This window comes from Scomber scombrus, chromosome 15, assembly GCF_963691925.1.
Source record: "Scomber scombrus chromosome 15, fScoSco1.1, whole genome shotgun sequence".
Classification (NCBI taxonomy): domain Eukaryota; kingdom Metazoa; phylum Chordata; class Actinopteri; order Scombriformes; family Scombridae; genus Scomber; species Scomber scombrus.
In genome coordinates, this window is record NC_084984.1 from 5,515,139 (window position 1) to 5,541,518 (window position 26,380).

A 26,380-nucleotide genomic window follows, 5' to 3' on the forward strand; every position below is an offset into this window, starting at 1 on the left:
TAAATACTGATCTGTGTGTGTGTGTGCGTGTGTGTGTGTGTGTGCGTGTGTGCGTGTGTGTGGTATTTCCACTCTGTGGTGCTCTGTCATCACAGTAGAGGGATATCCCAGAGAAGTGTGTTGCCCCGGGCTTGTGTATGTACAGGGTGGGCTTGTGGTCACACCTTTGTTTGTGTATATATTTCTGCCTGTGCTCACTGTCACAGTATAGGGATCGTCTAATGTTATGTCTGAATATATATAGTGTTTTTCGTCCTGCCAAAAAAATGACACATGCACTTCCAAACAATAATCCCCATCCATTAAAATTTTGAGGCTGAAAATACTTTTCTTCTCTAGATTTTTTTTTCTCTTCATATATCTGTTGTTTTTCTGTCCTAGACATCCACCCAGCTCCCATCTGTCCACAGACAAAAGGTCTTAGAGTTTCTTCACTCTGTTACATGTCAGATTGATGATGGTAACAGGTGTGATGATGAAAGCCAAATATCCTTTTATAAGCCTGGTTCAGTGTGCTTATTTTTCTCTAAAATCGCCTCCTTGTTGATATCACTCTGCTGTAAGACATTGTATCAGAGAATACAAAGAGTTAATGTGCAACATGTAACTCAAGTAAATTGTATTTCACAGTGACTTGATTTTAGACATTGAGCTTTTAGTCCCACTGCACGGTATGTTAAATCAAGATCATACAATAGTCTCTCAATCAGTCTCTCTGTGTTTTGTGTTACATGTTGTATTTAGTCTGTTTTCCTATATTGTTAACAGTCTGTCAGTTAATGATTGCTATTTGGATGTATTATGCATTGTTTATTATTATGTATGCGTCATCTTTGGCAACACAAGAATGATTATTTCATAAACTTGATTAAAACTAGAAGTGAAATAAGATGTGATACGATGTGTACTGTCTGTACCGATGAAGAGAACACTCTGTGCCGCTGGTTACTCATCCTGCCCCTTACTGTAAATCTCACCCGTGTGCTCACACACCACATTATTGAAAACACTGACCACTGCTGGACTTGTGTGGGATTTTCTTTTTTCCACCCGAGTAGTGTCTCAATGAAAAACATCTTGTGTCATAAGTGACAGAAACTCTCTCTCTCTGTCATATGCCTTTACTTCTTTTCACTCCCCTTGACTTTTTGGTCTGTTTCCTCTCCTTTGTCTCACTGTTTAGGAGTCCCCACAAGACAGTGCCATCACCAGGGACATTAACAGGACATTCCCAGCTCATGACTACTTCAAAGACACTGGAGGAGATGGACAAGACTCCCTCTATAAGATCTGCAAGGTGGGACACACATACATGCGAGAGTTGTTTAAATTAATTTGTCTGTGAAGTCACTTCAGGTTGATAGTGCAGCTAGTTGATCATAATGATGGATCAGCATAGTGCAAAAGGCAACAGAGCTGTAAGAGTTTTTGTAGAGTTACCGCAGAAGTATTTGATCTCTGCTCTTTGCCGTATTGCCTGCATTAAAGCTTTAATTCACGATGCACATATTTTGTGTATATCCATCGGATCTTTGTGACAGATGGATATCTTCTGGATCTTCTGTTTTAGACAGATGCTTTTCCTCCTTTATAATGCAGCAGTTTATAGAACTAGTATGAGGTTAAAATGTACACAAAATACATCAGTAAAATATTGTTAAACATGAAAATGTCAATGACATTTCTACAACCTCATCTGTTACAGTGAAGAACTGAGGTTCATAATTTTTTTGTGTGTCCTCAAACAGTGCTCACATGCCAATACTGTACAATACATTATAATAACACTGGTTAGAAGAGGATTTCAATGAGACTGATGCTGGATAACATGCAAAGTCCTCAATCTATGTAAAATATATTAAGTTCAGCTGCTGCTAATGTAAGGTTTCTGCAGTTCGTGATAAACAAACCAAGTGAGTATCTTCCAAATGTACAGTCCTTCTAGTGTGAAATTCCCTCTTTATGCTTCAATGGACGGTAACACAAAGGGTGAAATTTACACTAAGAAATCTGCAAATTTGGATGAAACATACTTCTACTAGACGGCTGAACCCTTATATTAGCTTTTGCTATACTTTGGAATACATTTTTATTATTATAGAGATTATTATAGACACTGAGGCCCAGACATGCTTTTATATCCTCTTGATTACAGATGGGTGACAGTGTATTTGAAAAACTGTACTTTAATTTGAATTATTTACACCATGTGAGACATAAACAACAGCTTTGTTTTCATAGCAGTGTTCATTGCTTGAACCTCTTGGAAATAATAGTAATCTGCATGTGAAAATAAATCACGTTTCCCTTGGAATACAGTGTAATTACTGTGTAAATGACTTGCTCTACAGTAGATCAGACGACAGTGTTTGTAGGGCAGTAGAGAGAGTTGACAGAGCTAAAGGAAAAGGTTCCCTAATTACCTTAACAGCCACTTAGTTTCTGGGTGGTTCAGTGAGTTCATACCAGTCACTGCCTGTTTAGAAAAGCCAAGTAAGTTTCTAATCGAACACACACACACACACACACACACACACACACAATCGACTCTACTATAATCAGTCATGCTGCACACGTAAACTGTGCACGTAGACTTTTGCAACTTGTCTATTGATCATGAAGTTCAGGTGCTCTCTTTCTCATGACACGTGCATGTGAGAGCGAGACACACAACCTATAGCTCCATGATCCCACATGATTGGTCTGGTTGAAGTGTGTCCACAGTTTTGTTTTTGTTTTTTTTATTACCCCCATTTTCATTTCATTCATTATGTATAACTCAGGTGAGGGCATCCATCTCTTACCAGACAAGCACCTCCTCAGGTGTGTTTGAATAATTCAGTGGGCCCTCCCTTTCCTCTGTGTGTGGATTGATCCACACTTTGTCTGTTTGACTCGACTCATTATTTGTGTTTGTAGCTCAGTAGGCCACTACAGCCCCTTTCCAAACTCCCTCCCTTGTTCCCTCGCCTTATTTTTGATCCACTTCTTTTCTACTAACATCTTGCTGCAACCTTTCCCCTTCTCTGGCTTCTTTTTTCTTGCCTTTCTGTTTGTCTCTTTATCAGCCTGTACTCATGGCCTTTTTCTCTCTCACTCTCTCACATCTGCCTCTTTCCTTCGTCTGTCTTCCTTCACAGCTATTTTATTACCGCTATTAGAGCACTTCAACATACAGTCACGTGTATTTTCTCGTCAGCTTGCACTGCAACAACTTGAGATTTCTAAAAAGTGGACAAAGATGAGTAAATTACTATAAGCGGCTTGTACCACATCATTTAAGTGCTCAGTAAACAAACATGTCTGCTGTGGTTTCAAAATTTGTTTAATATGACAATGGCAGTTTTATTGGGTGTGCTATTTCCACATTTCTTCTGTTAAATTTTAAGCTTGATCTTCGTCAGTACCTGTTAAATTTAAGGTCAGCATTTACTGATGTTCTCCCCCTGGTCTGGTTTTTTTCTTCAAATCGCTCATCACTTTTTTTCTTTACTTGCAGGCTTTTCATCTCTCTCCCACATTTCATTGCATCATTTGACTCTGTCTTGATATCATAAATATAGTTTAATGTAGCTTTTAAACTCTCAGTCTGAATCTGTCACAGGCTTTAGCTGCAAGGTGACGGCAACATTTGTGCCAACATCTGTTATTCATCATAGTAGATGGACCAGCACCACCCTGGAGTTTTCTTTTTCTATTATTATTTCATCATCCTTTAATTTCTCTCAACAATTTTCGCTTTTACCGTAAAACATATTCAGTAATTTTATGTGTATGTCTGTTTGTCTTCTCCCTCAGGCGTACTCTGTGTATGACGAGGAGATTGGCTACTGCCAGGGACAATCTTTCTTGGCTGCTGTGCTGCTGCTGCACGTGAGTTCTCATATCAGCAGGGTCCAGCAACATATCATAGCTTTTCAAACAATCTCCAGCACTGAGGAGAACTGTTTTGTTTTCATGTAACATCAGTATCTATTTGATTTTCTGCAATGCTGAAGGGTTGCTCTGGCTGTCTGGATGTCTTGACCCTTGGTCTGTATAATGTTCAGGAGACAGTAGGTATGATGTACTCTTGCTGAACAAATGCAGTTTAAGAAAGATTTCAGGTGGAAGGTGGCATCTGTGGGATATTAACATTTTTAATAATGTATAAGATGTCTGTGTTCATGCCACCCTGGAGTGGCTTTCTTCTAAGCATACCTGCAGTCAAGGGATATGTCAACACTGCCACCTAGTGGAGACATAATGTCGTTGTACAATATTTTAGAAGCTGATAGGACAAGTGCAGATGTTACATTTTACAAGTTCAGGCAGTAAATTAAATACATTCTTGATTAAAATACCTAACTCAACTGGTAATCTAACCTCACCTGCAATCTGTGTCATCAGGTTATGAATTAGCATCATACTGATCACTAATTCTCTTGGATTTCTTCTTCAGATGCCAGAGGAGCAAGCTTTCAGTGTGCTCGTCAAGATCATGTTTGATTACGGGCTCAGGGACCTTTTCAAGCAGAACTTTGAAGATTTGCATTGCAAATTCTTCCAACTTGAGAGACTCATGCAGGTGTGTGTGATCTTCACTAGTCATATTCACTGTGTCCATATCCTGTATCATAATCACACTATTAATGTTTATAATTTGTAATGCTTATAATAGTTTTGTTCTTTACACCTACAAATTTACATTTCCTATTTCTTTCTCTTTCATCACATCATTCCTTCTTTTCTACATCCCTGCCCTCTTGTGTATTATTATTTTTCCTCCTCCTTTTTCTATCTTTTTAACAGGAATATCTTCCAGATCTGTACAACCATTTCCTGAACGTGGGTCTGGAGGCTCATATGTACGCTTCTCAGTGGTTCCTTACCCTCTTCACAGCCAAGTTCCCTCTTTACATGGTCTTCCACATCATCGACCTGTTACTGTGTGAGGTTGGTAATGAAATAATAAGACACATGCACACACAAGTATATTTATTGACTTTTGAATCAATTCACACCATATTATTATTTTTACCACAACATGATATTTTGCAGATGATTTTTAAACTGACATTAGATCTTTTGGTTGCAAAAAATAGCACATCTATTAATACTGTTAGTGCACACACCTAAACTATTACATTATTTCCTGAAACACATTTTTATTTCTGTTCCTTTAACCTTACATTAGCTCCGCTCTTGGTTCCAAATAACGACTTACCTGCTGCTAAATACAGCCTGAATCTGAAACCTTTTCTTTATTCTCAGGGCATCAGCGTGATATTCAATGTAGCCTTGGCACTTCTGAAGGTAAGCTATTCAACACAAATACGAATACATACAAACACATGGACACATACACACATTTTAGCACTGCACACAGCTCTGTGTAGAAACAGAAATGCACAGCATGTGCCAAAAGAAAATGAAGCCATGGAAAGATTTTACCCCTTTGCACATGTGAGCAGGTGCAGACTGAAGCTTTGTGTTACTCCATTACACTGAGCTGAAAGCAATGCACATGTTTGTAGTTGAGACGGGTTTAGCCTCAAAATTAGAGTTATATTAGTACATAAATTTCTTTGAAGCAACTTTTATTATATTATTATTATCTTTATTTTTAGACTTAAGCTGATTCTCATAAACCTGCTATTTATGACATCTAGATTGTTTTAATAATTCAGAACAGTGAGGAATGTGCTTCTTCATGTTACAATAAAAGCAAATAAATCTTCGATCTCTTGCTTGGACACTGTGAAAGTTTGCATAATTTACTTTTGTGTTAACATCCTTCTTTTCCTCAGACATCTAAAGACGATCTGATCCAAACTGACTTTGAGGGTGCACTCAAATTCTTTCGTGTCCCGGTTCCGAAAAGGTACCGCTCTGAGGAAAATGCAAAGAAACTGATGGAGCTGGCCTGTAGCATGAAGGTGAGTTTTACACTTTCAGCTCAGTATTAATTTCAAATTGTTAATAACCTTATTTTCAGTTTAGGTTGTTAAAAAAAAAATCTATGTAAGTATGTGTCGAAGTTAAAATGTAAAATGATTTTATTTTATATAAAACCTGGATTGTAGCACAGCAGTGCTACCCAAACACCAGTAGATGGCACTATTGAGCTTTAAGACAAGTTTAACAGATGCAATGAACACACACAAACACATACTTCTGTTTCTCTTTGTGTCTCTCAACACCCACACACACATACACACACCTCTACACCTACACCTGTGTCCTGACCTATTTTGAACAACCTGGCCCACTTTAGAAGACCTGACTTTGAAGGTAACTTTGGGCAGAGATATTTATCAGCACAAACTCTGTAAAGGAGCCAACTGAATTTTTATTTATTTTTCATGAAGAGAGATTTAGCCTCTTGCTTCTCAGTCAGACAGGTGGGCAGCAGGGAGAGACGCACAATGAGCATCTCCAGCAGAGAAAAATTCAGTGATAGTAAATCAGAGGCACCTGGACTTGCTGTGAAGTCGTGAAGATGTTTTAGTACTCATTTAAGAGGCATAACTTCTAACTTATGACTTTGGCATCTCAGATGGAAAGAAAAACAACTATAAAAGCAAAAATGTTCCTTTTTGTGCTACATTTATTTCATTTGACTTCTCTGTATGCCCTATGTAATTATTACGCTTACTTATGCCTATTTGAATCAAATGTATGTCCTCATGTATTTAAATGGAGGTATATTGATCAACCATTCGCTGCATACAGATTTAAGAAGTTATTCTCAGCACATTATTTGGAAAGGGAAAATAATTCCAAGAAGTAATTTGGCGAATTGACCTGCAGTGACTACTGTAATGTTGGAGATGGAAATTAAATCGGAGTCAAGGTACGCTAATCTGAAGCTTGGATGTGGCTATAAGTGGATTAACTGACCAGATTACTGGTGCCCTCTTTGACTGTTGATACTGGCTTCTGATTGGACCACAAATGTTTCTGGTTTGCCAGGTGCTCTAACTTCATGCCCTGCTTTTGCTCTGTTTCGTCATAATAATACCTTTGCCATGTACTGCCAACACGGTTATGCATCAGTGTGTATTGTACACTTGGATCCACTTTCTCATTCATGTGAATAGGACGGTGTGTCCAGACTTTTGACACGCACTGTATATATCTGAGGTTAACGTCAAACATCCTGGTATTTGACCCTTGACCCTTTGAACTGTTGATCCCATCTGTTGTCTCTTTCCCCTCCGTACTATTAACTAGAACTCTTTACTTAGGAATTGCAGTCAAAGGTCCTTATAATTTGAATATATTTTAAGTGAATATATGACAAAACACACTTGTAAAGTACAGTCAGCTCGCAAAATTTATTCAGCAGACATTGTGGTCAAACCAAGGTCATTCCTGTTGTCTCAGTGTGATGTTGTTACACCTACTTTCTCCTCTTGTCTGCCAACCTTTTGACTTCTAAAGCCAATATATGCAAATTACCCTGGGAATTTAAATCAAAGGCATTAAGGCTTGCTGAGTTTTTTTCCCCTCTTGAAATCTTTTTTTTTTCACCTATGTCTTCTGTATGTCTACGTACCTCCTACTGTTCTACTTTCTACCTACAGTCGTACATTTGACAAGTATCCGCATGTATTAATTAGTTTCCAGTGAACACAATACTGATGGTGCAGCACAGCTAATTAATAATCAATTAATAGGACTTGTATGATGAGAAATATTTTATGTTTAAAAATGATGGCCATAGTTGTGAGGGCAATGGTTTCTCTGTGTTCCCTAATTGCTTTTCTAAGTAGTAAGTCCTGTGGACCCAGCTGTCTGTCAAGGCTCAAAGAGAAAGGATGAAAAACGAATGAGAAAGGAGATGGATGAGGCAACTCCTGCCCCGAATGACCTCTTCTACCTTTTCTTCTTTTTTGTCGCTCTCATTTACAGAACAGAACGTTTGACTGGATACACACACACACACACACACACACACACACACACACACACACACACACACACACACACACACACACACACACACTCTTCACTTAGACCTGGATAACACGTGGGCCATGCTATCCCAGTTCTGCCAACATCATTCGGTGATGAGTGATGAGAACATTTGGATGATCGGATATACTGTAGTATGGTACTAAACCTAAAGACCATTACTCTAATGTTGCAGCCATCACTACATGCAGTAGATGCATTAACATCCACAGAATGGACAGAGTGTTTGGTCATCTCGTTCTCTTTTAAATCAGTCAAAAAGTTGTTTTATTGTATGTTAGTGATATCTTTTAAAAAGGCTAATGTGAGGCTGCAGCAGGGTAATGAAAGGCCTCTTGGTGATATTACCTAAATGCAGTGTGTGCACAGTGTTCTTATAAGTGCAGGAATGAATGTGACTCAGGGTTCAGAATTCACTTTTTTGTCCACCGATGAAATGCATAGTGAATGTTCAAATTTTACAGCCACTCAATAGATTACTATTGTCTTTTTGGCTGTTGAGTGGAGCAAATCAACCGCTCACTTGCATATTTTTCCAGCCTTTGGCAGGTTGCTGGTGCTAATTTTGAGACCTGATGTGAGTCTTAAGTGTGTGTGCTTTTAAATGGGATTCTGTTTCACTGTTTTGGCTGATCACTGAATCCGAACTCTCTCCTGAATGGTATGTTCAACAGTTCAACAACAAAACAGTTAATAGTTTTAACTGCTGAAATTGAACTCCAGCCAGATAAACTCGTTCACAGTTGCATGGACACTGATTTTGTTGCAACCACAGTAACAGAGAATAATCCAGGTCCCATCAAAATAACAATAACAACAATAGTGTGTAGTTGATTATACAGTGTAATCCATTATTAGCAATTAATGACGTTCGCTCCTGTTAATATGCTCTATATATTGTGATGTTACAACCTTATCTCAAAATGCTCTAATCTAGCTCGCTTTACATTTGACATTTTTGCAAATCCATTAAATATTTTCAGAATTTAACAGAACAGTATGGCGATATGAGTTACTCTCGACTGCAGAGATATCACAGTGAACCGGCTAGTCAGACAGAAATGAACTGAAGCAAATTGTACATTCATGTCAGCATATATTCCATTACGTCACATTCAAATGCTGGACTAACATCGAAGTTATAAATCTTTTGTCCCTGACTCTCTCCTGGCACCCACCTCAAATGCACGAGCACTTCATCATTTGTATAATTGCAATTATTTGTATAACTTTTCATATGTGTGATACAACTGACGACTACCAGAGATTTGTTTTAAAGCCGTTGTTGCTCTACAGATCAGCCAGAAGAAGCTTAAGAAATATGAGAAGGAGTACCACACCATCAGGGAGCAGCAGGAGCAGCAGGAGGCCCCCATTGAGAGATACGAGGTAAATATGAGCTCACATTATTCACATGCCTACACTAGGCGTCAAAGATTTTAAATACCGATACATTAAATTTCATAAACTTGACATTAAGTTATATCTGCTTCTAAAAAATGTCCAACTCTGACTTGGTTTTTCTGTCAAGAGCAGGAACCTTTGCATTGCTGCTGTCAGTGCGGCATGACATCTTTAAAGTGCTGCACCAATTCTGTCAGCAGCACAGCAAGTTGAAAGAGATAAAGGAGACAACTATTTATTATTTACAAATTTGTTGCTTATTTAGTATCCAAAGTATTGCGTTTGCGTAATGCATAGTGATGCTATTGCATCATTATCATTATTATTATTATTATTATTATTGAAATAATCATTACAGTTCAAAATTGCCTCCGCTTATACATTTACAATCTTTTCAAATTCAAAATAGGTGTAAGTGTATCTATAGTGTTAAAACCTCCTCATTCTGACAGATTTTCCACTGAACACAATAAATGTATTACTTTTTTCTTACTGTAGACCATGACAGTCCTTATTTAGGAAAGAAAAACTACATGACACCATAACAACATTGATTGTAGATGCCATAAGTCATCTCAGGGTTTGGTTGTATACAGTACAAGATCATCAGTAACAGTGACTGAACAACTTCAGTTCTAAAAAAAAAGGTCCTAAAAACTACATTTTTTTGCATTTCATGGGAGGTATGTTGGGATATTTAGGTTACCGATGGGAGGTGAGCAGCAAAAATGTAATGAAAAGCCTTTTTCTGAAATGACAATGTACTATTTACAAAAATAGACTCATAAATCACCGTTCAAACCTTCGAATTAACTAAAGTAAGAAAATTGTGTTATTTTTTTTCCTTTTTTGTAATATCTCCTGAACTCTTCCATCTGTCATCTCTGGAAACATATGCTACTGTTAGTCACTTTTTAATGCAACTGTGTGTTAATGATGTACAAACTGGTTATGCCTGTTAAACATTACAGATAATTCTTATCCTACATTTATGCTGTCACCTGATCACAGTTCACTTTTACACTCTCATTCAGCACATGCTGCATTAGTCTAGAAACTATTGAGACAGGAAGAGATGCTTAATCATTCATTTGCAACTCTGGCTGATTAAGTCCTTTTCCCAGCTCTGCTATCTTTCATTCTCCTTCCTCTTTCATGTCCCTTCACTTCTCTTTGTATATATCCTCTTCTGTTTTTCTCGTCATTGTTTTTCTCGTCTCTATTTGTCTTACTCTTTCGTTTTGACTATCTTTCTTTCTGTTTCTCTTCTTCCTTTCCTTTCCTCCCTCTGTCCAGCGGGAGAACCGTCGTTTGCAAGAGGCTAACATGCGTCTGGAGCAGGAGAATGACGACCTGGCACATGAACTTGTCAGCAGCAAGATTGCCCTGCGTAAAGACCTCGACAATGTAAGCCAAATACAAATATGAAATATGTATGTGATGTGTGTGTGTGTGTGTGTGTGCGTGCGTGCACATATTCATGAAAATTTGTCTCGGCACTTCTGTAACAGACACAAATATGTGAATCATGTGACAATGATTGTGCAAGAACTGACACAAGAATGAAAGCATTAGTGTGTGCAACAGAAGCGCATACCTGAGGCAAAACTTTATTTACACTGAACCTTGATTTATATTGCCTCAAAATATCATCAGTGTGTGTGTGTGTGTGTGTGTGTGTGTGTGTGTGTACGGCAAAGAATGTGTGTCATTGTTTGACTCACCTTGAAAGCAGAGTTGCGATAGAGAAAATTAAAAAGAAAGTAGGGCGAGTATAACTTTCAGTGACCTTATCAGCATTATATTATTTTGTGTGTGTGTCTGTGTGCATGTTTGTGTGTCAGGCTGAGGAGAAGGCAGATGCCCTGAATAAAGAGTTGCTGCTGACCAAACAGAAACTGGTGGACTCAGAGGACGAGAAGAGACGACTGGAGGAAGAGTCTGCACAGGTTAGAGCCAACAACAAGACACTTGTTTCAATCAAAACTGAACCTGTGCATGGGGGAAATATTTTTGCTAAGCTCAGATAAACATAAACATGTTTCATTTTATCTCATGTGGCACAAAGGGTTTAAGATAATAGGAAACGGTCAGCACTGTTGCAAGATAGATCATTAGAACTATTGTAAATCTCCTAAACGTGCAATTTTAATGCAACAGGCTGCGACTGAACAGTCTTATGGACAGAACCAAGAGTCTGCAGGTTTTGAACCAACCATTATAACAGCTGATTTGTCTCTTTTTGTGGAAGATGGTGTGTTAATCAGTAAAATCGCATGCTGTGTTGCTTGGTGGAATAAAAATCTGCAGATGCTTGTGTTTTTGTATGTAATTCTGTTCTTAAAAACAAGGCTGTAATTTACATTTTTCTGAGGTGGTAGTGCTGACTATACCATAACTGAGTATGTTGCAGGTCAAACATTGATCTGCAGTGACCAAATGTAAACAAAACAGTAATGAATGTTGCCCAGTCAAACATTAAGCCATAAGATCCTCTTTAGACATAATGCAAATATCGAGCACAGGCATCTGCTTGTTTCTCTGGTTGTTTATGTTTGTGTCTGAACATCTGTTTCACTGTTTCACTGCTTTTAAATATACTCTTTTTTAGTCATTGACTCCCTGTGTTTGAATAGTTGAGATTTGTCTCTCTGCACATCATGCAAATGGCGAACAAAACTAAATTCTACATATTCCTCTATCATCTTTGTCATTTCTAAAGAGACACACATTCTTTCCACGGTCAAACCTTTGGTGGGAAGGATGTCAGCTTGTCTTTGATGTTGATTTTTCTGAGTTCTATGAGGAATGCCTTTGGGACAGAGGACAGGGATGCTGCCTCTGTCCCCATGTGTGTTCAATGCTGTCCTCCAAATGACTTCTGTCTTCTTGAGTGTGTAGGTGTAGCTGTGAGTGATTTATGTGCTCACATAGAGGTTGTGTAGAGGGCGTGACTTTGCCCTGAGCTTCAAGTCTGCCAATACCTTTCTCTGTCTTCTTTACATTTCATGACTGTCACATGGTCTCTGGGGCCTGTGACACTGCATCTGTCCTTGGTCTCTGCCCTGCCACAGCCTAACATTTCATGTGTGTGTTTGTGTTCACAGCTGAAGGAGATGTGCAGACGAGAGCTCGATAAGTCTGAATCAGAGATTAAGAAGAACGGATCCATTATTGGAGAATATAAGCAGGTATGAACTTAATATGTGAAACTTGTGCTTTAATATTATTTCCTGAAACATTTGCACATGTTGCATCATCATTTTAGAGAAGTGAAACAGTGAATGTACCGAGGCAGACACACCCCAGTTGTCTTGAAACATTTTTTAAGGTTGTTCCTATTAACTACAGTATGTTCTCTACTGTTAAATACCAAAGACACATCTCAAGTATTTTCCATCATCAGTGTATTTATAATAATAATCACAAAGTTGAAATATAATAGACAGACTGTGACGTTTAAGTGACTCAGGAAATGACTCAAATCTTTTAGTCCTTAGTTTTGAGCCTACACAAACAAAAGACCTTCACTTTAAGATCTTGAGCTCTGCAAAGGCCCGTACTGAACTGTAATATACCCGGTAACCAGGCCATTAAGGGCCTTAAAGGTAATCAATAAAATCTTCAAATCAAACTTAAAACCACTGGGAGCCTCTAAAGACACACACAATGTGTCAACAGGTCACACCTCTCAGCTCTGTTTAAAGTCCCAGCAACTGAGTTCTGCACAGCAGCTGTTGTTTTCCAGCAGCAAGAAGTTAACTGGACACAATTATTTCAAGAATGAAAGAAGTTATTAAAAGCTGGTTTCTGCTTTTGTGGCTTGGATGTCATTTTAAGAGGAGCTATACAATGTAGACTAGATAAACCCAAAACTGAAGAGAATTCACACTTGTAATTGTGCAGAAAATTGATTTTCTTACTAAAGACGTATAGCATAGTAGTGGCTTGTAAATCAAAGCTTGCCATTTTCTGTCCAATTGTAATTAGCTTGTTATAACTTCTTTGCTTAATCCATACATTTTTCAGAGTACAGAATGGTTTTACACTTAGTTTTTTTTGTATGGTTTAAACACACAAGATATAAGTTGTTCATTAGTGAGATGAACCAGCATTTACAGATGCTGATAATCAGATTTTGTAACCTGCGGACAGAGTCAGGCTAGCTGTTTCCAGTCCTACAGCTAAGCTAACTGATAAGAAGTGGCAACTTCATATTTATCTTATAAACATGAGGGTGGTATCAGTCTTCTCTAACTCAGTCAATAAACATATTTCTTATAATTACTTTTTAAAGTAATTTGCTTGCAACTTGACTTATTATTAATATTCAAATTAATATTCAAATGACCACAAGGGACAACACACAATATTTAATTACACTGGATACAAATTCAGAGAATTACAGCAGACACCAGCAGTTGGCAGTCTCCACATAGCAGCAAGTCATGGCTTGAAGGTTTGTTACTTATTCAGTTCAATAATTATCTCAAAGCACAACAGAAATGAAGCGACTATGTTTCCACTGAACATCTCTTGTTCTGATCCTTTCATAATTTAACTAGGCCAAGCAGTCATTATTATTAAGATACTGCCTTACACTAAAGTGACAGCAGCAAAACTGGTAGTACATTTCATAAAGCGTATAGATTTCTCATATGTTTTACTATTTAATATAGTTTTGTTGAATTTTTGTACTATTACCTTTAAAATTGAAAGGTAGATTTGTCTATTTTTTTGTACGTTTTATGGGCCCCACCTTGAGCCCTCTCCACAAATTTGTTCTCCTTGTTAGGCTCGTTATTTTAGATCTAAGCTCCATTTTTGTGGCAAGACGAAGCATAAATGTTTAAAAGAAGTATGCTTTTTGAGACTGGGATAGATTTGCTTTTTGTTCTGTTTTCATTCATTCTAGTTTGTGAAGCAGAAATATCTAATTTTACGAAGTGTCCTTAAAATGAACTCTGAGCCTTTGATGACTGAGCCTGTGAGGGTATTTTGAGTTCCTGTCTCTCCAAATTCCTCTTACGGTGATTTTCATCCTTTCAGATCCCATCCTGTCACTTAATGCTTAAATATAAACCTATCCAGATCAAGTACTATTACGATCAGCACAGAGACATTATGCAACAATCCAGCTCCAGTCGCTCCCTCTGAGGGCAGATAGAAATAGCAAGAGGACTAATTTAGAAACGGACCTTAACCTTACCTGAGTCTAAAAATATTGGCGTCAAATTGGAAATGACAAATGCAAATGCAAATCTGAAAGCTGATGACAAGAGCTATCATGAAGCAGACAGGATTTGATGGTTGGGAGTCTGTGTTTGTGTATAATGGCTGAAAGCAGCCTTCAGATTGCTAGCATGCAGCTGAGAGCTGTGCCGAGCAGAGCTAATTGTGAAAATGGGGCTTCGTCAGAAAAAGTTTTGGTTTGTGACAGGAAGGAAGGTGATAGATGGAAAGAGGCAAAAGCTGAACAGAAGTCTGCGGATGAGAGAGCAGAGGAAGGACAGAAGCATTCAATCCTCTGGGACTGACAAGTTGAAGAATGCCCCAAAATAACCTGCGTTTTTTTCCAACCCAGATAACTCAAATTATTCTTCAAATGGCATTTTTATATTTTAGTGGCTGTGAATACCGTGTTTCGTTTTTGCGGGACTGGAGCCAAAAAAGCTTTGTGTGCTAATTGCCCCTCCAGCCCGCAAGGACAGAAAAATATCTGTTAATGGTGAGGCTAAAACGATGTCGAGTGGTGTATTGTTATCCCTGTTGTAGCTTGTGTGGATACACTCAGGCTAGCCGGGAACCTGCCAGGTACAGCGACATGTGCCAGTGCTGATGTCTCTAAGGGCCTGTTAGCAGCACGTGTGTGCTACCTCTTACAGTTTTAAAATAGTATTTTGAACACAGTCAAATACGGAGACTCACCAAAATATTCTAGGCATCTCTTGAAGTGATTGAGTCCATAATTGCATTGTAATTGTCTGCTTTTAGTTCTAAGCTTTATACATAATATTATAAATGTGATCGAGTAATTAAAGTTGCATGTGCTTACAGTATGTCCATTATAAACATATATCTACCATATGTTTTTTGCCTCAGGCAGTGAAGTTACTGCAGGATCTGCACTCAATGAATTATTGAGTGTTTGTGGATAAAAATAGAATATGAAAAACAAAATATGGCTCATGGGTGTTCAGCCTGAACTATCAGAAACAAGCACAAACTCTATTATTAGTGTGACAAAACAGTGTCAAAACAAACAACTGTCCTGTTCTTCTTAAATTTAAATGAGCAATCCTTGACAGGAAGCTCACAGATGGTCTAGTGTTAAAGATTCCTGCCATTAGATTGACACGTACCCCATCTTGCACAGGCTCGAAACTCCCAGCAGAACAGACTGTCCCCTCCACCATTTCACTCCCAGATCTTCTACTAATTATAGAAAACATATGAAGGGGAGTTAAATACATTCTCCCCATATGGATGGGGAAAAAATGACAGAAAGCAAGTGAAAGCATTACAAAGTAAAAAAGATGTACAGCATAACATGGAGTAACACTAGTTAAAACAGGAAGCAAGGAGGCAGCTGCAAGATCAAGTAGGGATTGGGGGAGGTGGAGAGATGCGCACAGTAATGGCAGTTGAGAGCAAATGAAGAAGAGGACGACAGGAGAAAAAGATAAAAGACGTGGGAGGAGAAAGATGGATATCTTCTCAGCTAAAGATAGACAGATGTATAGATTGATCTCTAAAGCGGGGGGATGAAGAGAGATATACAGTATATGCCACAGGGAATGTAAGACATGCAGAGAGCAGGAACGGATAGAGAGATAGATAGTCTGTCTACAGAGAGGTGGGATGACCTGATGTAACCGTTAGGATGACTCATGTCACATTGTTCTCTCTGTTCGCCGGCAAGCTAGACCACAAACGTGTGTGTGGGTGTGTTTATATATCTGAATGCATGTTTGTGGCAGTGTGTTATGGATCTAGATGGAAGAGAAGAGGAGAAAAAGAGATTATCGGTATATGTGAGCATGTATATGTGAACCCTGGACAAGCAGGACATTCGAACACTAATGGACTTACAGTAAGAGGATGAAGTGCATGCTGCCAGCGCAGAGACCAATTTACCAAGAACCACAAACGGTCAGAGATAACCAGGTAGAGCACAGTGTTATGGTCGGTCAGGACAGACAGAAACCATGACAGACTGCTAGAAAAACTGTTAAAGGTCTTTCTCAGCAGAACTATACAACACTCTGTCTGTCTCTGAAATCAATACTGAGATGAATTTGGTTCAAATTTGATGAAATCACACACTTTTGTTTGGTTGCTCCTTTATGCGCTGGATCTCCTATGGTATAACATAACAAAATACTAAAGTATTGACAACTATTAAACCTTCCTTTGGAGAAAAAAAAAAAAAAAAAAAAGGTTCTGGGAAATAGAGGGGTTTTTAAAATGATCCCTAGCTTACATAAAGTATTTAATACATGGATTGACGTATGAATGTCATCACATTTTTTCTGAGAAGAACAAATGCTCCAAGCCGATGAATACCAATTATATAATTTGTAGTCATTGTAGTAAGATGTGGAAAGTAACTCAGTACTGTACTTTTACAATTGCATTTTTTGAGGTACTTATTCTTTACTTGAGTATTTACATTTTCTGCCACTTTGTAATTCAGCTTAACTAAATTTCAGAGGTAAAAGCATACTGTTTAGCTTTACTACATTAAACGATGAAGTTGCCGTTACTTGTTACTTTGCAGATCAAGATTTTACTTACAAAACATTCTCATTAAAACTACTCAACATTATACAGTATACAGTAATATTTAAAGTACATTTTGCTTCCATTATTTGCGTACTTTTACTCTCTAATTTTGAATGCAGGACTTAAACTTGTGTTGTGGTATTTTTATACTTTACGTAAGGATCTGAATACTTCTTCCAGTGCTGATTATAGACTGCTTTATTAAACATCTACTGTAAAAAAAAAAAAAAAAAAAAAACTTGTGTTGTGATTGGATTTTCCGACTTATGACTATTATTAGTGATCATAAACATTTATGTGTTCTTTCATTCATTCAAATGCACCAAAGACGCACACAATATACACAAGCTACTGCATCTGTGTCATTATGTAAATAATGATGAAGGAAACAACAGCCTGCTCTGTTTGTGTGATATCATAAAATACTGAGTGACCCATTTTTTGAAGCTATCTAGATTAGTAGAACAACCCCACTGACATCTGAGTCTGTCACATTGATTGAGCAGAGATTAACTTTAGGTGAACTGTTGATATAGCTGATAGCAGTCCGGAAGCACGTAGCTGAACACATCTCTTGTTTTTGTCTATTTTTCTGGCTCCTATAGATCTGCTCCCAGCTGAGCGAACGACTGGAGAAACAGCAGACAGCCAACCGAGGAGAGCTGGAGAAAATTCGGGTGAGTTTCACTCACACACACTCACACTTGACTCAACCTGACTCGACTCTAAATTGTCAAACAATTCAGTCAACTAATGTCAAACGCCTTAGTAGAGCCTATTTAAGACGTCAAAGATCTGGCCAAACATCTGAATGCACACCGACCATTTACCCAGACTCACAACGCAGAAACAGGCGTTACACATGTCATATAGGTGTTGTGCTGGCAGTGGTCGTTTCATATAGACGTGGTGTTCACACAGATTGACCGGGTTGTGTTCACATAACGTACGCTACATCTGCTTTAGTGCAACATACACCACCTGTACGTGTAATATATGTACACATACGCCACATCAACACACCGCACCTTACAGTTTGATAGACAGACGTGCATATAGGCATGTGTTATAAGTTGAGCACGTTACATTTGGTCACTGCAGCAAACGCTTACACGCTTACACACCAACACGCTTAACCTAGAACATGTATCAAGAAAGCTTGCTGTATTTTCACTTCATCACTATGGGAGCTGCATGCCACGTTCGATATAACCAGCTCAGTGTGTCTTAATTGAAAGTCTCACAGGCTCACAACTTGTTTTCACTGGGAATCAGCTGCGGAGAAGCTCTGGCGTGTTGCTGGCTTCAGTGCTGCATGCAGAAGCTCACGCAAAAGCCAACAATTATGGACAGAGGTTTCTTTGTCCGTAATGAGATTTCTTGATATGATTTCTATGTTAGGCATATTGGTGTGTAGGCTTTAATTGCAGTGTACCAAATGTCACATGTGATCTACATACAACATGTACCTTTACACACGCCTAATAGCTGTAGCAGGTACATGGTGGAGGCAGAGTGCGTTAGTAGGCTGAATTGTTTGACAACTCTCACACACACACACACACACACACACACACACACACACACACAGAGACACGCACACACACACAGAGAAGCCCAGCTACATCCTTTACATGGTTTGTGTCCTTCGTGTAATAAACCTTTTGTCCGTCCTGTTGTGAGTCCTTGGGCAGTGTGAAAGAGCGCTCTGCCAACATGGCCTTTCTCCCAGCTACAGTGTCAACAAACATTTCACGAGCTAAGTGTGCAAGTGCTGGAACTCCGATGCCTGGCACCGGTTCCTTGGCCAAACTCCTCATTCTTTCTAAAGGCTTTGATTTCACTGCCAGCCAAGACAATGAGATGGTAACACAGTGTTCAACTTACCTACAAACTGTAGAGAGTGAGAAATTAAAACTGATCTGTCCATTTCAGGCTCACCAGTTCGACATGAGGGTAACAGCTGGATTTGAATGTTTAGCTGATGTGTAAATAATGAATGACGTGTAGAGTTACTTTCTGATGCATAAAGTTTAGAATACAAGTGATGTGAATGAAGCTCTGTCCTGTTGAGCATTTCCACTGCACTGTATATGACATTTTGTTTGTAACTAACTGCTAACTAACTCATCATTTTTGGAAAATTGGCAATAATGGAATAAAAACTTGAAAAAACTTACAGCTGAAGTTCATTCAGCAAGGACAGTATTACAGTCCTGTATCGTCTAAAATCTAACATGACTGTTGGTATAAACAATCCACCTACACGAGCAAAAGACAGACAGAATCCAGTGATAATGTGACACAGTTTCAGGCGCTCATCCAGAATCCTTAGAACTGTAGTTATATCATTAATTCTTCAATTAGTAACTGTGTAAATGAGAGAGACACACATGTACATACATTTGTCACGAACTGCAGGGCTCTGTAATTATGCTCCACTTGCAGTCCTGGCTGTACATCTACAGCATGTGTTGGAGTGCACACAGCTGTGTGTGTGTGTGTGTGTGTGTGTGTGTGTGTGTGTGTGTGTGTGTGTGTGTGTGTGTGTGTGTGTGTGTGTGTGTGTGTGTGTGTGTGTGTGTGTGTGTGTGTGTGTGTGTGTGTGTTAGAGGTAAATGTCTTTGAGTATATCATCTTGTCTGTTCTTGTTTAATAATAATTCTTCAGCAAATGCAATACAATTGTTAGCACTAGCAATTATAACTGTAGGGAAACAGTGACGTGCAGTGAATGATACATAATTGTAAGTTGCAGCAGTGTTAATAATACACTGACACACTGAATCATTAAAACTCTATATGAAATGACAACAGAAACAATTTCAGTATTGGCACTCTGCTGCTTCATTAATGTTCCCATCCACTTCTGCAGTGATGAGCTGAGAAATGCTGCATATAATTGCTATTCAGCTTGAACTCCGGTGGCTGTTTAATACAAATAAAATTCAATAACAGCATAAAATTCTTATTTTCAGTGAATACCTTTGCCAATGCAGCCAATTCTTGTTGCTAAGACACACAACTTTGACTATGCAGTGTGGTGGGTAACATTGTTTGTAGCTGCAAATTCAGGAGCCTATCTATCAACAACAGGAGTCAAGCAATCCTGTCCAACCTGCACTGCCATTAGGAGGTTTCATAGTCATAGTCAGGGTCAGACATAGAAAGAGCAGGTGAGGCAGGAAAACTACAACTATCATGTCAACAAAATGTGTAGATATGATGAAGTATCTGTGCTGCAGTAGTTATTTTCTTGGATTCATCTGAAGCTAAATCTTTTTCCACCTCCATTATAGCTTAGCATGTCTGGCAAAGCTAACATGCTACTTCCACACAAACATATGTATTAATACAAAGAAACACCAGAGCACCAACAAGTAAAAGTACAGTGATTTGCTGTTGCTGCTTTCATAAAAGGCTCTGTACACAATAACAGCCCATCATATACAAGGGTACCCAAAAAGAGCTCTTTGACTAAAGGTCTGGGTGGGGTGTGGCCCTGACAGAGGAGGAATAGCATAGCTGCCTTGTGTGGTTACTACACTAATGAGCTGCCATGCCTCACTAACTAAACAGAGTGCAGTCTCTTCTCCAATTGTAAAAATGATTCTGCTGTAAAGAGACAGAAGACACAACACAATGACTTGATTGTAGATATTTGTATTCGGTTTAGACAAAAGTTGTTTGGTTGGATATTTTCATATGTGCACCAACAGTCTGCATATTTTATCTAGGTTTATTTTTGAAGCTACTGCACACATGATAGTGATTTAAAAAAAAAAAAAAAAAAAAAGATGCAATAAAGAAATAAAGGAGTTGGCTTGCAGTTAACTGTCTAACCTTTCAGGCCACATGGATCTTTGTCGGAGCTTTGACACTTTGACAAAGTCTGTCTGGTTGTTGTTTTCTACTTTTGTGTCTTGCATCTCCTTTCTCTCTCCGTCTCAAGTCAGTATTTCATCCTCACTATGGCTTAACAAGGGCAACTTTACAATTGTGGTTAGTTTCTTGTAACAGTGTCCGCTCTTAGTCTCAACCTTTATGACCTTGAATCTTTTTTTTGCCCCTTTATCCTCACATTCACCCTCTTTTTGCCTGTTGTTTTACTCTCCTCTAGCTTAAGGCTGTAAGAAACAGGTTGCTTCAACAAAAAAAAAGGTCAGAGACCTTTTTTAAGGTCAGAGACTGGCATAAAGATGTCAGTTACTACCTTGTATTTTTCTCTAATATTTCATCTAATCTCTTTCTTTGTCCTCTAGTCCAAAGTGGAAGGCTGTGAAAAGTGCAGCAGTCTTTTCAACAAAGAGGGTCGTGTACGGGCTGCTGTGACCACAGCGCCTGCTGGGGCGAATGAGGAGACAGACGAGGAGAAGGAAGGTTTGAAGAACCAGCTGAGGGAGATGGAGCTGGAACTAGCCCAGACTAAACTGCAGCTGGTGGAGGCTGAGTGCAAAATCCAGGTAGACCGACACACATCTGCAGCCCAAATCAAGCTACAAAACAAGAAATCAGAGTTCATGATATTGAAATATGGCCATGGAAACACGGTAAAACATTCGTAAACATTACAGATTTCCCCCAATCTTAACGCTGGAAAATCTTGCGAGTCACACTCTGCAGATTTGTACTAGAACAAAATAACTTGAACCACAGTAGTTCTGCTCCCACTATGACTTGCAGGCTCCTCCAGCTGGCATAAGTGCCATTAAACAAACAGACCTTGAGTTGCAGTGACTTAACTGTACAGGCCTTTGTAGCAGTGGCACATTAAGCAACACTATTATGGCTGCCAAAGTCAGCTTCATCGGGAGGAAACTGCCAGCTTTATAATCGTCAGGAGGTCTGAGATGTGAATTGAAACTTGATCATTTCCAGTCAGTCCAGTCATTTAGATGCAGGATGTTTTAGGATGTTTATATCTTAATATCTGGGCTGCCGGCTTTTATATTACACAGTGTGTCGCCTGTGTAGCGATTAAAAGACAAGTTTTATTTCTACCCTGATGTCTTCATCAACCCTCAAAGAGGCACAGTTAAGTTTTAAAGTGCCCTGGCAGCAGAGACCCCATAAATCAATGCAGAAAATGTGCTACTATCAACATGTGGTTAAAGAAATTGGGAGCCTTATTGGTGAGTTTGGATTAATTTACAAAGCGATTAATGACATTACTCTCATGCAACACTGAGGTCTAATAGAATTAGAAAAAGGCAGCGGGGAACTCTGAAACACAGTTTAAATAGTTTAAAAATATGTGAGCACAGTTTCTGTCATTTAAAAAAAGACCAAAAGAGTTTTGGTTTCTTGAAGAGAGTGATGTCTAAAGGAAAAAGAGGGTCAGACCAGACATCAACAAGGAGCTCTGTGAGGAGTTTATTTCTGACTAATGTCACAGAAAAGAGATAAGCATTTCAAAGTGAATGATGTCTCTTAGAGTGGGAAGAGAACTGGGTTCACAGCTGCTGATTGAAGAAAGGAAAGAAGTAAAAGAAGTACTCAGAGGCCCACACTTGAAAAAGGAGAGTCTGTTCATGTTGTTACTTATTGTCAGATGTTTTTTTGTCACTCTCAACACCTTTCCTCTTTCCTCCTCAATCAGGACCTGGAACACCATCTGGGTCTGGCCCTCAACGAGGTGCAGGCTGCCAAGAAGACCTGGTTCAACCGAACACTGAGTTCCATCAAGACGGTCACTGGGACCCAGGGCAAGGAGACCACCTAACCTGACATCCTCAACACCCCATCACCAGACCATGTCTGGAGCTCAGTGCTACTCACCACACTGAAACCTCTGGACCCCTAACTTAACCCACCGGGCCATAACTTTAACTTGAACATTGACTGTTAAGACCCAGGATGACCATTACTACAGACTGTGTTACTTGTCCCTCTTTAAAAAATGTCCTCGTGTTTCCTTCCTGATCTAATCACCCGCACCCATTTCTTTGCCTCTCCACCCAAAAATGACTACAGCCAACCGCACTGATGAGAAGAGGTTGAAAAATGTAAAGTACAGTGGTACCATTTTCCCCAGAGAAACAATGTGCTTCCATCGGTCACACAGAAAGAAAAGCATATAAAAAAGAGAAATGCTTCATTAAATTTCTGTCTTTGTACTGCTGATATTAAAGACCCGCAGAAGGAAGGTTGGACATCAGAACTGTATCTGTCCTGACGGGATAGAGAAGAAAACACTCCGTCCTTCCTTGCTGTTCTGCGCGCTACCCTCTAAACTACTGGCACAGATGAAACCAGTCCCTGTACATGAGTTTTTTTGTTTTGTTTTAGGTACGAGAGCTAATAGATGCTTTTCAAAACTGAGCTTTTTCTAATTTACGTTGAACAATAACTTTCTTTTTCTATGTATGTACATGAATGTGCTTATGTAAAGAGGACACGTGTGTGTAAGTGCGCATGTTTGTTTGTTTTTGTGAGGTGTATGTGTTCATGTGTGTGTGAGAAAAAAAAACCTGGTTGAATGTATAAATAATTGACTGATATAACGTTAAACTGTGCGTGTGTGTGTGTCTGTGCGTGTGTGTGTGTGTGTGTGTGTATAACTAAAATTGGGAGAGTGTTGTGTTGAAAGTCCAAGGAAAGAAAAAGCACTAAGGTAATGAATGTGTGCATGCATGTAAGAGGGAAAAAAAGCTGTCCAGTTTCTTTAAATGTTCAAATGTGTATATGAATGATGCTAAAGAGAAGTCTGCTGACAAAGCCTTGATATGAAGGTCGATGAAGATGATTTTAGTGGATATGAAAAGGTAATTTACAGAAAAAAAACAGAAGCATAAGAGCTGTTGTGGTTACCAACAGCAGCATTGATTTCCTCACAAAAACTTTCAGACATAAAACATTTCAGAGCTTTGTTTGGTTTGGATCTCCCAGCACAAAGAAACTTAAAAAAGCTCCAAACCATGCAAACCTCTGCATGTGTTACACAGTATATTTATGTATGTTGTCGACCCCTCAAGTGATGCAACGCTTCTTAAAAACATGGCTCAGTGTGAAGCCAAAAATGGGAAAACACACACACACACAAAGGCAAAATGTTGTAATTACTGCTGCAGTTGAACACGCCTTTAAAGACCTTCCGCCCTCTTCCCTGGATCCAGTTGCTGTGTGGTGTTTGACCTTTGACCTCGACTGACAGGTCATGTTTGATAGGTGGTAGTGCAGGGTGGCAGGCTGTGTTGTGTTAAGTTTGTCTGGCCTTTGGGATTTCGTTTACCACTACACATACCAACACTGAATTACTATGTAGATACACTGTACAGAAAAAACACTCAGTGGCCACTTTGTTAGGAACACCTGCTCATTACTGCAGTTCTACAAAACACGCAGACGAGGTCATCTTCATACAGAACGACGAGAAAAAAGGAACCATTGATAGTACTCTGTAGTACTCTGAGCAAAAACGCCTTGTGAGAATGGCCTGAAAATATGTTTAAAACTAACAAGAAAGCCACAAAATTCTCTCAACGCATGACTTGTTGAATATTAAACATGAGGCAACGGTTCTGAGTTTTGGTTAGAAGATATTTCATGATGGTAGGATAGAGATTTAGCATAAACAGCTTAAATCTTGTGTTGTTTAAAAGGTGCAATCTGATGGTGTGATAGTGAGGAAAGTGTTTCCTGTGTCACTTGAATGACGCAGCGTACAAAAAGCTGTGTCACTGTCCGATCGTGTCTCCTCATGGCTGTGTGACAAAGCGCTTATCGTGTCAAAACGGCTCCAGGAGCGTGACAGAAATGTGTATTTATACCAGCTGCCTGCGTTTGACACAGTAGAGCACCTTTGGGATAAGAAGGAAGAGGAAAATCACGGCACAGGCATCTCACAGCTCGCAAATATCTGCAGGAATTGATCGACTTTATCGAACCGGCGTGGAGTAAAATAGCTGTGAAACATTCCCAAACACATTTATGAATTCATGCCTCAAAGAATTCAGCGTATTAATGAGGCAAAAGCAAAATTGGAAGTGGCCACTGAGTGTATTTACACACACACTGTTGTGAACGTGGGGGTAGAAAAGTCACACACATTAAGAAACTTGTCAACTGCCAGAAGTGTAACTCTGCACCTGAAGAGCAGATCAGTATCGCTGGAGTTCAAATTGAAGTCACCAGAGGTCAAACTGGCAAGCACTCTAAATCAGTCGGAACGGGGGTAGAGGCGGAGGGGGTCTAACAACTGCTTGCTTGTGTGTTTTCATATTTAGCTGACCCGAAAGGGGCGTCGAAATATTCCAATTTCTATTCTAATCATATTAGACTGAAAATAAAAGAGAAATAGCTATATTTCCTTTCCAGCCTAAAATAAACTTACTGTAAATTGCGTCTAACTTGAAGGTGGAATCTGATTCGCTGGAATCTGCTTGTGATGTCAGAGGAAAAGTCCAGATGACAGAAACAAAGGGCCGTTCCTCTAAGGCACTGGGTTGTATATAACGAACATTAAAAAAATGAATATGGAGTTTTTGTTTATGATTTTCTACTCTGTAACTATAACTAATGTTGCCTACTTGTACCTACCTACCTGCTGCCGTGCTACAGTTTAATCCACCACAATGTTTTATGTTTTTTTGGGGTTTTTTAATGTTTATTTTGCTCCGAGCTTCTCAGACTGCTGTTTGGTTAATTAAATGCCAAAACGTAGCTTTATCATCCAACAACAAAAACATTATCAACGTGTGGAAATTGTAATAGTTTAGGACGCATTGTGTATACTTCATGAATTTCAATATAAAGATATCAACACAAAAAAAATGTCTGTCTCTTTCTTTGTTTGTGTCTTCCATAAAAGAAAACCCTCGGGCAGCTGTGGATAGATAGTTAGTACAGTGTTGAGGCGATGGAAGCAAGAATAAGGATGTAAGTCTTACTACAGCTAAAATAATTAGATGATGGACAAAAAAATAAATTACCGGCTATTTTGATCATTGTGTAATCAAAAGTGGGAGGCAGGCCTTTCTGTTCAGTTTTCAGTGATCTGTGCTCATTTGTAAAGAGGGACGATGGAGAGAGGACATCAGTGGATGTGAGACATTAAATGAACTATAAACTACCCGTTGATGTGACCTTTAAACTGTCTCGTTGGTTTCTAGAGTTCTGCCCACAGCTGAGGAAATCTTTTGGTGCAGTGCTTACCTTATAATCTCTTTTTGTATCCAGCTGAATTAATATATTATGACGCCTATTTGTCAAAATGTCCTTTCCTCTATTACTTT

At 39.0% G+C, this 26,380-nt stretch overlaps 1 protein-coding gene across 5 annotated transcripts in view; it reads left to right on the forward strand.

The window, feature by feature from the left end:
- LOC133995475 (rab GTPase-activating protein 1) overlaps positions 1 to 24,197 on the forward strand; it is a 75,362-nt gene extending 51,165 nt beyond the window's left edge. For 3 of the 5 annotated variants that reach the window (XM_062434877.1, XM_062434878.1, XM_062434879.1), the window contains 13 exons: positions 1,184 to 1,297; positions 3,799 to 3,873; positions 4,442 to 4,567; positions 4,792 to 4,935; positions 5,254 to 5,295; positions 5,790 to 5,918; positions 9,256 to 9,348; positions 10,660 to 10,770; positions 11,208 to 11,312; positions 12,471 to 12,554; positions 17,754 to 17,825; positions 21,410 to 21,610; positions 22,747 to 24,197. In XM_062434877.1, coding sequence (XP_062290861.1) covers positions 1,184 to 1,297; positions 3,799 to 3,873; positions 4,442 to 4,567; positions 4,792 to 4,935; positions 5,254 to 5,295; positions 5,790 to 5,918; positions 9,256 to 9,348; positions 10,660 to 10,770; positions 11,208 to 11,312; positions 12,471 to 12,554; positions 17,754 to 17,825; positions 21,410 to 21,610; positions 22,747 to 22,869 — 1,419 coding nt within the window. In that variant the 3' untranslated portion in view covers positions 22,870 to 24,197. Of the gene's footprint in view, positions 1 to 1,183; positions 1,298 to 3,798; positions 3,874 to 4,441; positions 4,568 to 4,791; positions 4,936 to 5,253; positions 5,296 to 5,789; positions 5,919 to 9,255; positions 9,349 to 10,270; positions 10,771 to 11,207; positions 11,313 to 12,470; positions 12,555 to 17,753; positions 17,826 to 21,409; positions 21,611 to 22,746 lie in introns of those variants that run through there. The other 2 variants (XR_009927152.1, XM_062434881.1) reach the window with 2 other exon arrangements.
- The last annotated feature ends 2,183 nt before the right edge of the window (positions 24,198 to 26,380 follow it).